Source organism: Carassius auratus, chromosome 27 (assembly GCF_003368295.1).
Source record: "Carassius auratus strain Wakin chromosome 27, ASM336829v1, whole genome shotgun sequence".
NCBI lineage: Eukaryota > Metazoa > Chordata > Actinopteri > Cypriniformes > Cyprinidae > Carassius > Carassius auratus.
In genome coordinates this window covers 10,764,840-10,777,518 of record NC_039269.1, presented here as the reverse complement: position 1 = coordinate 10,777,518, position 12,679 = coordinate 10,764,840, and the positions used below count along the sequence as shown (strand labels likewise).

The 12,679-nt window shown below is 35.3% G+C and overlaps 3 gene segments (V, D, J or C); all 3 read left to right on the top strand.

Annotated features, from left to right (window-relative positions):
• The first annotated feature begins 3,334 nt into the window (after nucleotides 1–3,334).
• On the top strand, nucleotides 3,335–4,122 carry LOC113046373 (Ig kappa chain V-VI region NQ2-6.1-like). The segment is given in 2 exon segments: nucleotides 3,335–3,418; nucleotides 3,555–4,122. Coding segments are annotated over 2 exon segments (348 nt in total).
• A 3,042-nt stretch (nucleotides 4,123–7,164) lies between these two features.
• On the top strand, nucleotides 7,165–7,807 carry LOC113046372 (Ig kappa chain V-VI region NQ2-6.1-like). The segment is given in 2 exon segments: nucleotides 7,165–7,267; nucleotides 7,417–7,807. Coding segments are annotated over 2 exon segments (351 nt in total).
• A 2,583-nt stretch (nucleotides 7,808–10,390) lies between these two features.
• On the top strand, nucleotides 10,391–10,905 carry LOC113046277 (T cell receptor alpha variable 17-like). The segment is given in 2 exon segments: nucleotides 10,391–10,442; nucleotides 10,547–10,905. Coding segments are annotated over 2 exon segments (402 nt in total).
• Nucleotides 10,906–12,679: the final 1,774 nt, after the last annotated feature.

Sequence of the window (12,679 nt, the reverse complement as noted above, 5' to 3'; positions counted from 1 at the left end):
CACCCCCGGCTGGACTCACTAACACTTCTTCCAAAAGCAACCTAGTTTTCCCAGCCAGAAGCCCTTAAAGGATATTTCATGGATACCTTCTTTTTTTTTTTTTTTTTTTTTTTTGTGAAATGTATCATTTCAAATAATATGTATAAAAAGTTTATTTAGTTTTGCTTCATTGTTTTGGTCATTGATAAAGCTATGCAAATTGAATATTCACACATGGTAACAATCTACTATGTCTACAGTCATTTAAAAGATGCACATTAATAAACAGATATTCAACTACTGAAGGTGGCCTAAAATTACTATTCATCTGTTGATGTTTTCCCTGAAAGTGCTTGCAATAACACTACTCTCACCTGAAGACTATGCTTTAGCAACTGAAAGGCATGTTTTAAAAGCTAAAAAAGAAAAATGTTAATAAAGACCTCCTGTTCTACAGGGAAAGACCCTGGTCTAAACTATACTATAGATAGGGACGTGAAAATGCTGCACTAGACTAGAGACAGTTACTCAAGAGGGTGGAATCTGTGTCTATAGACCTCGCAAAAGTGAAGGTGCACATATTATATGAGACAGACATTCAATACATCAACCATTATGTTTATCTTCATAGTTATTAGTTTATGGATTCATTTGGGTGAGATTAACTCATGCATATACATTTTTACTTTTGTCTAAATTAATACAATCACAGTTGAATTAAGACTTTTTAAGTGTAATTTTATTCAGTTACTTCTGTCTAATTTTTTTGTTGTTGTTGTTGTTTTGTTAGGTGACACAGATGCAAATGCAATCTTCCCATTATCACCTATTATGAGCACTGTTGTAGGTGAAAATGTAACCATATCCTGTAGTTACAAAGGATTCACAGGAAGAGTGCTGAATGCGCAGTGGTACAGACAGTACGCTGGATCAAATCCAAAGCTCCTCATCTACAGCTATCCCCACGGAGGAACATACTTACCCCTAACACGAGGATCTGTGAAATTTGATCAAGACCTCCAACAAGTGCATTTAATGATCTCAAATTTTAAATGGACAGATTCAGCTGTGTACTACTGTGCACTGGAGCCCACAATCACAGGAAACTGAGTGTTCCTATACAAAAACACAACATACTTCAGATGTAAAACATTTCTCACTTCTCGTTTGGAGATTCTCTTGATTTCAGCATCTTACATGGCAAGAGATTGTCCCTATACCATAAAAACTACAATTGTTGATAAATGATGAACATGTAACAGAATACTTTTCATTAATTCACAGATGCCCTTATTACACATTTAAGATGCATATTATGCAGATGCCTTTACTTGTTCATTTTATTAAGTTGTCCAGTAAGTATAAGAATGATTTCTAATCAAATATTTATTTTAAAATTGCACTGGTGCTATATGTCTGTTGTGGGAAACATATCTGAATCTACTATTAATTTTTAAGAGTCAACATAGAGTCCCAAAATTCTTTGGGTGGAGCTTGACGAGAATGGGAACATCAGCTTGAGGCCTTGTTTCCCCCAAAAAAATCTTATTTTGTATATGATCTCCAGCAGTCATAATGGTTTTGTTTTGCCTCACCATTTTTTCACATCTTACAGGTATTTCCATTTGATATTTATATTTGTTAATATATCTTTATAAATCTATGAAAGTATATTAAAGGGGGGGTGAAATGCTATTTCATGCATACTGAGTTTTTTACACTGTTAAAGAGTTGGATTCCCATGCTAAACATGGAAGTTTCAAAAATTAACTTGTACGTTTGAAGGAGTATTTTTGTTCCAAAAAAACCTCTTCCGGTTTGTCACAAGTTTCGGAAAGTTTTTTTCGAGTATGGCTCTGTGTGACGTTAGATGGAGCGGAATTTCCTGAGGGCGCGTTTGCCGGAAGAGCGCGCGCTCCCGTATAGCAGAGCACTGAGAGGCTGAGCACAAACATTTCACTGATCAGAGCGATTCACTGATCAGAGCGAGAGCGTCGCGCAAAGTCACAAAAGGAGTGTGTTTTTGGTTGACAGGGCAAGACAACCCTGCACAGATTACCAAAAGAGAAACAGCATTAAGGGACCAGTGGATGGAGTTTATTTTTACAGAGCATCAACGGAGTTGTGCAAGTGTTTTTGTTTGTTCCCTGCATTTCGAAGATGCTTGTTTTACAAACAAGGTCCAGTTTGACGCCGGATTTGCACATCGTTTATTTCTTAAGGATAATGCAGTCGCAACTAAAAAGCGTCACGATCGTGTGTTGGAACCGCATGCTGTGAGTAAAACTGCTTCAAATATCTCTGTGTTGTTCACTTAGCTGTCAGCGCGTGAGCACATCAAGTAAACAACATGCGATGTTGTCATCAAACTGCACTTTCCACATGTAACTTACAGCTTAAAAAAAAAGAAAAAAAAAGAAGACATACAGTAGAACTTAGTCATTTTCCAAAACCGCTAAGCAAATATATACAGTTTCAGTACATACCACATAGAGAAGCCTTTGCTGATGCTGCTCTTGTTAAATTTCAGCCTCTGGATCTGTGTCAAAGCTTCAAAACGCTCTCAACACAAAATCCTACTCGCGCTCGTGATTCTTTAGCTCCGCCCACACGTCACGCCTCTAGGCGCTCGTGTTTTTCCGGGAAAAATCGGTACAGACTATCTTTCTCTTATAAATATAATAAAAATAAAGACTTTTTGGAGTTATGAAGGGTGCAGTACTACTCTATAGGTACTCAAGATTAACAGGATATTGAGTGAAAACGAGCATTTCACCCCCCCTTTAATGAATATATAATTACTGAAGGTACACAAATATCACTAAATATTACTTGTTCCATTGTGATTTTGATTTCCCCCAGCAAGTGTTTTTGCGAATGCAATCATGCATTTGAAGGAGGAAAAGTGACTATTTCATGCAACTACAGTGGAAATGATATAAGAAGTTGCCAGTGGTACAGACAGTATCCCAACTCTGCCCCTGAATTTCTCTTACAAACTTTGGAAACTCTGGGTCAAGAGCAGAAGGACCGTCATGTTGCTAAAGCACAAAAGGACAAAAAACATCTGACCCTGGAGATCTCCAAAACTGAAGTAGAAGATGTTGCAGTATACTACTGTGCCCTGATGCACAGTAACAGAAAACCCTTCAACACTGTACAAAAACCTGAGACAATGAATATTACATTATTTACATCTTTAGCAAACATTCAAAAAAATAATTAATGATATCAGAATATCAGAATTATTTCTAAACAAGTGTTTATGTCTTTAAATCCTTGTCACAGACATTATTTATCAGAGAATATGGACTCAGAGGGTGGAGCTCTTTTGCTAAGTTGGGGATTCAAAGTCTTCTTTCACTGACTTTGCCCTCAGTCCTTTTCAGAAGATCATCCAACATGTTTCTCTTCAGTTGGACATTTTCATTATTCATCGGTAAGGGACATTCTAATTTTCAGGGTATCATCCGATAAAGAATAAAAACCATTTAAGAGAATCTAAGTATGAGTTTATGATGCTAAATCTATTTTTTTATTTTTATTAAAGATTCATTTCTCTGTTTCTTTTACAGGCATTTCTTTTGCAAACACAATAAAACCATTATCTTCTGAAAAGCATGTTTTCAGAGGTGAAAAAGTGACTCTTACTTGTGACTACAGTGGCAATGTAGATAATCTGCAGTGGTATCGTCAATATCCTGGATCTCGACCCGAGCACCTTATTCTCGTCACAGAATATTCAGCACCTGATCTTTCACTTCGTCTGTCAGCAAAAGCTTCAAAAGATCTAAAACAAGTGACTCTTACAATCTCCTCTGCTGAAGAAACAGATTCTGCTCTGTATTACTGTGCCCTGGAGCCCACAGTGACAGGAAACACATGAACACTGTACAAAAACCTGCCATAACCACTCTTATGTTAACTTTGGTTTGTAAACCTAAGGAGAAATAGTTATGGTCATCAGAGAATAAAAAAGTAATTAGTTTGTTGTTTCACACTTTACTCACTTAGCCCAGACAGGGGTGCTGTGCACTAAGAATTACAATGCTCCTCATGCTTATAATGATCTCAAAATTCACCACACAACTTTCTGAATAATATACAGAGTACAGTAGCTTAGCATGATGGTTAATTAAAACAGAAAGCTATTCATCCACAGTTGATCTATTCATCACTGTTTTCTTGTCAATAAACAATTTTGTAAACAGCCGGTATGCAGCAGCAGCACTATGTACTGTGTGTGTTACAAGTAAACTTCATTTACGTAAAAAAAAAAAAAAAAAAAACTAAGATCAAAAATGTTTCATTTGCCACAGGGTGGAGCTCTAGGCTGAGATCACAGTGCTCAAGAAAGAATGCAGAACCTGATTTTACCAAGTGAGACATGTTCCTGGGACAACATCATTGTTGACCCTGGAACAACATTGTGATTAACCAATCAGATTTTTAGAACCAGTTTATAGATTTTGTGAAGTTTACGCTTAAAATCAGTGTTTGGTGCTTGTACATCAGTGTCATTCATCTATCATTTCCTCTGATTTTAGGGATTACTCATGGTTAAGGTTAGGTTTAGGTGTAGGGATATTGTTAAGAATATATTTTTGGAGTAAAATGTTGTTCCAGGGTCAACAAAATATGTTGACCTAGGAACACATCGAACTTGGCAAAATCAGGACGTGCAGAAAGAATAGTCATTTCTTTCAGCCATGCTGTTTTGTGCACAGATATTTTTGGTGCTTGCATATGATTTATGGCAATGAAAATAACTAAATATAGTGATACCACTTTGTGTGACTAATACAAAAGAAATCATCCACTTAAAATTTAATTCTAAGATTTACTCACACTAATGTTGCACAAAACCCATATGATGTTCATCTGTAAAAAAATGAAAAATAAACAAACAAACAAAAAAAAACAACATTTGAAATAAACATTTGATAAACCTATTAATCAATTGTTACATTACTCAGTTTACACATCCCTTAGAAGTGTTTCTGGAACATTTCTTGTTTGTTTTTGACAGTTTTCACTAGTGAAAATGTATGTATTTCTAATAAAACAATACAGGTACATTCTATTTGACCTAATGTCTACCCAACCAACTCCCAAACTTCTACATTTGTTGATCTCTCTGTGTATTCAGCAAAGTTAGAAAGGTAGAAACTTTGCCTTATTTATTCTACCACTTCAGTCAGACAAATCTTGTATTTCAATGTGGAGCTGTTTATTTTCTAGCTATTTTAAAAAGACATGAGAACAAGGAAGTCTCCTCCACGGGGCTTGGAGTAATTCTCAGGGTGGGACTTATTTAAAGACAGCTATTGCTCTTGAATTTCTGTATCTCAGTATGACAATGTTGTTCTTTTACACAGTCATGGCACTTCTTACAGGTGGTTGATTATATTTACTGTATACCAAAGCTATATGTTGTTTGTTGAGCATATATAAATACATTTTAAATGACACTGAATTAATGCTATCTTCTCTTTTTGTCTTTCTAGAAGATGTTCTTGCAAATGCAATAACATCTCGCTCTACTAAACAGCATGTTTTTGAAGGAGGAAAAGTTACTATTTCTTGCAACTACAGTGGAAGCAATATTAACAGTCTACAGTGGTTCAGACAGTTTTCCAATACTGCACCTGCATTTATCTTGCAAGCTTTTATAGGTTTGGGACCACAGCAGAAGGACCGCTATGTTGCAAAGGTTCAAAAGAATGAACAACTAGATCTGGAGATCTCCAAAACTGAGATGGCAGATGCTGCAGTATACTACTGTGCCCTGGTGCCCACAGTAACAGGAAACCCTTCAACACTGTACAAAAACCTATGACTTTCACAGTGTTTCTGATCCTGGTGCTTCATCTGAATTCTTTTTACTCTACTGGACAGAATGATGGATATTAATGGTGATTAATTTACATTCATTAACCCTAATAAAAAAGTGATATAAAACGAATCTAAGCAAAACATTTATAATAAGAGCTTAATTATTTTTCAGATTTCAGATAACAAAAATGTCTTACTGCTAACAGTCCCATTAAGTTCTGAAAACATTATTTCTGAATGCTCTTTCAAAACAAACATAAAATATTTTTATTATTTTGACACTAATCTTGACATCATTTCTCAATCCTCAGGGAGGAGCTTTATGATGGTGGGCAGGAGTTAAAACATTTCCACTGAAAGAGAACTCAGCTCTTGTGTTGCTCGTCTTGTATATGATCTTCACCTTTCATGATGTTGATTTTTTGCCTCACAGTTTTAGCACATCTTTCAGGTACTTGTAAAAAATGTACTATAAATTAATTCACCTTTGCTACATATGCATTAAATCTATAGGCTATACTTAAATAAAAAAGATACAACTACTAAATATGCATTGTTGACTGATATTCTTTTGTTCTTCATTTTTTTTCCTTTCCCAGGAAATATTTCTGCATATGATATAATAACTCGGTATACAGAAAAGCATGTTTTAGAAGGGGGAAAGGTGACTCTTTCCTGCAACTACATAAGAGATAATATAAGAAGTTGGCAGTGGTACAAACAATATCCCAACACTGCCCCAGAATTTACCTTAGAAGCTTTTGAAAATTTTGGTCCAGGAGAGAAGGACCGTCATGTTGCTGAAGCCCAAAAGGACAAAAAACAAGTGGACCTGGAGATCTCCAAAACTGAGATGGCAGATTCTGCAACATACTACTGTGCCCTGGTGCCCACAGTTACAGAAAACCCCTCAACACTGTACAAAAACCTGATACATGATGTTCACTTAACACAATTTGTACTGCAGCAGCTCAAAAGCAGCAGTGAATTGCACCATCAGTGCTTAGTTTTGCAGTATTCATTTCCATTTAGATAAAAATAAATATTACCTGGCATTAAACATAATATTTCTATTTTTGGCAAATCCTCTATGGAAGTGTCCATCTTTTAATCCTTACAAGACTTTGAAATTATAAAAACAAATTTCATAATAGAAGTGCACCATATAAAATTGAAACATCTATTACATCTATTATAGTTTAGGTATTCTAATAAACTTATAATAACATATCAATAAATCTTATAAATAAGAATTGAATCCCCTTAAATATTTGTCCTGTAGAGACAAACACAGTCACTATCAGAAAAAGCAGACTAGGAAATGAGGGAGGTGCTCTCACAAGAGTGACAGTGCAAGAGACTGCTCAGAGTCACTTTACTCTGCCTTCGCCTCTTCTCTGCAGAACATCCACCATGTTTCTCCTTTGCTGGATATCAGTTTTATTATCGATAGGTAAGATGTTCTGATTTTTAGAGACTTCATAAATGATTAAATAATGGAGTAAAAAATTGTGGCTGAAGAGAGAGCAGTTGTTATGTTTTTATGATGTTTTGTTTAATTATAATAATCGAATAATCTGTTTTTTATATATATGTATACAGGAAATTCCTTTGCAAACACAATACAACCTTTATCCTCTGAAAAGCATGTTGTCAGAGGTGAAAAAGTGATTCTTTCCTGCGACTACAGTGGTGATGTTAACAGTCTGCAGTGGTATCGTCAATATCCTGGATCTCGACCAGAGTATCTCATTCTCGTCACAGAATATTCAGAAACTGATCTTTCACTTCGTCTGTCAGCAAAAGCTTCAAAAGATCTAAAACAAGTGAATCTGACAATCTCCTCTGCTGAAGAAACAGATTCTGCTCTGTATTACTGCGCCCTGCAGCCCACAGTGACAGGAAACACATGAACACTGTACAAAAACCATTTATATACATATAATAATTCTGAATTTACATGTATTTGAAAGCCTTAACAATGAAAACTTGCTGATACACTAAATCAAATACTAAATTAAATTTCACAAGTGTAAACATTTGTCCAATGTCTTTCAACCAATCAATCAGCTGCAACAAAGTAACTAAGCACACTATTATCTTCACATTAAAGAAAGAGTGACATACAAATATGCCTTAACATGTCTTAACATCAGTAATACATACAGTGACTTCAAAAAACCTGGAGACAACATAAAAAATATATTATTTTTCATTTTGAACATACCTGTAGCTTTACATTTTTCAATACATACGTTTAGTTATTTATTTGTTCATTCATTTATTCGTTTATTTCCAGGTCTAAATTACATAATAATTCCTAGATTTTCTGACTTTTTATTTTCTGACCTCAATGTATCCTGAAGCTAAACATTTACAGCAGTCTTTGAGTTTGACTCACAGGAGGATGCTCTTCTGATCTGAGAAGCTCCTTTAATGCAGAACAGAATTAAACACTAATCCAGTGTTTATTCTTTATCTTTCTATATTACTCTAATAAATAACAATAAAGATTCCTGATAAGCAACATTTTTCAGTAGGCTACAGAAAAGTATTTTATGTATGAATATGAGCTATAACATACAGTACAGTAACACAAAGATATTTGTTGTTGCCACAGGGTGGAGCTCTGAAGCCTGATGTTAAACAGCAGATCAAGCTAAATGTGACTGAATCAAGGTTGAGTTTGACACTTCAAGCTTTCAGACTACTGAGCAGTCACCATGTTTACTGTTGTCTTCATTGTAGTTTCACTGCTTAAGGGTAAGTAATAGTTTGATGTTCACTGTTGCATTAACATCAGTACCAGTCGACTGAACAGGTTACAGTAACACACTTCTGCGTAAGATTTAACAGTTATGGTGAACAATCATTATTTTAAAAGATTTTCTCTTCTCTTCTTTTACAGAGAGTGCTGATGCATATTCAATAGAATCTCTCTTACCAGAACAGCATGTTTCAGTTGGACAAAGTGCTGTTATCTCTTGCAAATACAGTGGCATTGGGCCCAGCTTTTATTGGTACCGCCAATATCCAGGATCCAGACCTGAGTACCTTATTTTTAATGCAGAGACTGGCGTTTCTTCCGAACCCTCTTTACGTCTCAAAGCACAGGCTAAAAAAGCGATCACAGAAGTGGAACTGGAGATCTCCTCTACTGAAGTCAAAGACTCTGCTGTATATTACTGCGCTCTGAGGCCCACAGTGACAGGAAACACAAGAACACTGAACAAAAACCCTGATTTCAGTCAGATGATTGTGTACTTCACTGTAAAAACATTTTTGTGTGTGTGTGTTACTGATTTTATTCTATTGTTTAACACTTCAGTGAATAATCCAACCATATTGTTTCAGTTATACATAAAACTATAATATCATGTTTGATTTCAGTTAGAATAAAAATGCAGAATATATTCATCATATTCCAGTATAAGTTGGTATTTTTATATGACTGTATATTATATTATTTTAGTTTGTCTCTTTGGTAAGAAAGCTTCAGTAACTTAGTAAGTAAACTCAGTAAATATTGTACACTGGTTAATTTGATCACATTTGTCTATGAACTAATGCTCAAATAGAAACATTGAGAAGCACTTTTAGAGGGATGCATTGATTTGTGACAGTAAGAACCTTCTAACTTGGCAAAAGTCATCATCACAGGGTAAAAACACAAATACTGTCCAAGTCCTCTGTGAGTGATGAAGGTCTAAATGTGTTTGTTTTCACCCAGAAGAGGGCGTTCATCTCTTTTCTGTATCCCTCATAAACAGTCAAATCTCGCCACAGGGTGGAGCTCCAGACTTAAATCACAGTGTTTCAGTTAAAAAAGGGTCACATTTGATCATTTCATTCCATCATGCTGCTCTGTGCACTTGTAATATTATCAGTACTTGCAGGTGAGACTTGATTATTTTATTTAATAACAAACATTTTTTAATTAGAACTGTTGTAATTACATTTATCTGATCGCAATATTGAATTTATTATGTCTTTTTTTCAGGAGTGTCTCTTGGTGATCTAATAACGTCTCATGACTCTGAAAAACGAGCTCAAGATGGTAACAGTGTTGCTCTCTACTGTAACTACACTGGTGCTGTGTATAATCTACTGTGGTATCGTCAGTATCAAAGATCCAGACCAGAACTCCTTCTCTCCATGAGTGAATCTGGAGATCCAGTTAAAGCCGATCCATCAGCGCACTGGTTATCAGCTAAAGTTGACAAACACAGAAAGCTCATGGAACTGGAAATCAGCCCTGCTAAAGTATCAGACTCTGTACAGTATTACTGTGCTCTGCAGCCCACAGTGACAGGAAAACCTGTTTTCCCCTACACAAAGTCTTTTTGCAAATTAGTCATGCTTCTCATTCATTGATGTCTAACAAGCACATGTATTCTACAGTACAGTATGTATTATTTCTGTGACTGCATCAGCCATTAGTACAGCATCTCTTAATGAGTCCACAACGATCAATAGAACACATATTTCCATAGATAGGCGGAGCTTATGGTGGATTAGAGCAGAAGAGCACAAAGAGGCTCAACACACCTACTTATAGACCATTCAATATAATTTACAAACAACAATGATCATCATCTGCTTTGTTTTACCATTTGTCTTGAGTTATGGTAAGCCAAAGACTTTTGACACCTTTTATTAGTTGTATATTATTATTATATTAACGTAAAGCTTCATGATATTGATAACACTGAGTTGTCCATCTACATTGCAGGTGAAGCTAATAAGAGTCCTATCAGTCCAGATAAAGCATCTGTGTCTTTAAATGAAGACAATAATGCTACTCTGTCCTGTAAAATTGATGAATCAGGTTACCGTCTCTATTGGTATCGACAGAAGACTGGATTGAAGTTTTTGGTGCTGATTGATAAAACCACCAAATTTGTAATGCCCGCTACTCCACCTCTTCCACATATGTCCACCAGTCTCCATAATAACAACCGTGTGGATCTGATCATCTCCTCTGCTGCTGTATCAGACTCTGCTCTGTATTACTGTGCTCTGGAGCCCACAGTGACAGGAAAGTCTGCAACACTGTACAAAATCCAAGTTTTGATGATTCATTTAAATTAATACATTTCTTGTTATAAGGCTTTTGCATGTACAGTATACAGTCCTCCTTGATTCTCTGTTTATACTGCATTTCATCAATCATAATTTAACTGCACATGATGAAAACCAACAGAACTAGTTTAAATGTCAGAATTGTAGACTGCGAGTAAACTAATAACTAATTGCCATGTTCTGTGGTGTGACTGGCTAAAGTCCATTTATTCTTATTTTATTCACACAATTTATTTATTTTATTTTTTACCTCTAAACAATTGCTTCATAGAATATTTGTTCAAAATGAATATGAAAAAATGCTTTGAAATTATGAAACTTGGGAATTGTGATGAATATGCAAAAAATTAAATAAGATATAAATAAAAAATGAGCAATTATATCTACACTGTTTAATGTTCTCAGCTAATGTTTAAGCTTTAAAACATTTGAATGCCTTTGCTTTAATATACTCTTCCAGAGACTTTTGAAATAAAAAGTCACATTGATTGGTTTAATTGGTCTTTTTTCAGAGGGCGGAGCTTAATATCAAGATGCTGGAACATTTTAATCTGAGGAAGGATGTCAGATTTCAGAGGCATTCAGTCTGAATGATACTCAAGTCTTTCAGATTCTTCTTCAGATTTCTGCTATCATGATTATTTTCACTGTTCTCTGTTTTTGTGGATGTGTAATGGTAGGATAAAGTTGTATTTTTCTCTCCGATCTAGACCAGTTAAGTTTTAATTATTTACTACTATTTTTACTGGTTAGTTACTGTCTAATTAAGATTTTACTCTCCATTGCCAGGTTACACAGAGGCAGAAACAATAAAGACTATACGGGTAATATACAGAATTTACAATGGTACTGACAGTATCCCAGATCCAAACCAGAGTTCCTCCTTTACATCTTGCCACAAGGACATATGAGTGAAGACAGACCACCCAGATTTACTGCTGCAGTTAATCAAGACAACAAACAAGTGGATGTGTGTGTGTGTGTGTGCTCTTGTTTTTGTGACATATCAGGACACAGATCTGTATAATGACATGGGTATGACACAGGTATTACAAGGAGAGGGTGACTTACAGTATGAGGACATAACCCATGTACCCATTTTTCAAAATGCTTATAAATCATACAGAATTAGTTTTTTTGAGAAAATAAAAATGTACAAAGTTTCCTGTGAGGGTTAGGGGTTAGGTGTAGGGTTGGTGTCGGACCATAGAATATACAGTTTGTATACGGTATAAAAACCATTACGGCTATGGGATGTCCCCACTTTTCACAAAAACAAACGTGTGTGTGTGTGTGTGTGCGTGTGTCTGTTTACCTGTGAGTATGCACTGCAGTGGTAAATGTCATGTTAGCAGCTTCTAATATAAAGGCACCATAAAAAGCAAACTAAACTAAATAATTTTAATCTGAGCGAGGATGTCAGAATTCAAAGGCATTCAGTCTGAATGATACTCAAGTCTTTCAGATTCTTCTTTAAAGTTCTGCTATCATGATTATTTTCACTGTCCTCTGTTCTTGGTGGATGTGTATTGGTAAGATAAGGTTGCATTTTTCTCCAATCTAGACCAGTCGATGTGTAACTGTAACTAACATACATGGCGCGATATGATTTACATGAGATAGAGGAGACTTTTGTCAAAAGTTCAACTTATTGCATTTAATATAACTTTAAAATGTGATAAATTCTAAAATAATTACAATCTATTTTAGCAGCGAAAATAACATTTAATTTGCACTTATGTGTGTTATTTTAAAGTACAGTACAGACCAAAAGTTTGGACAC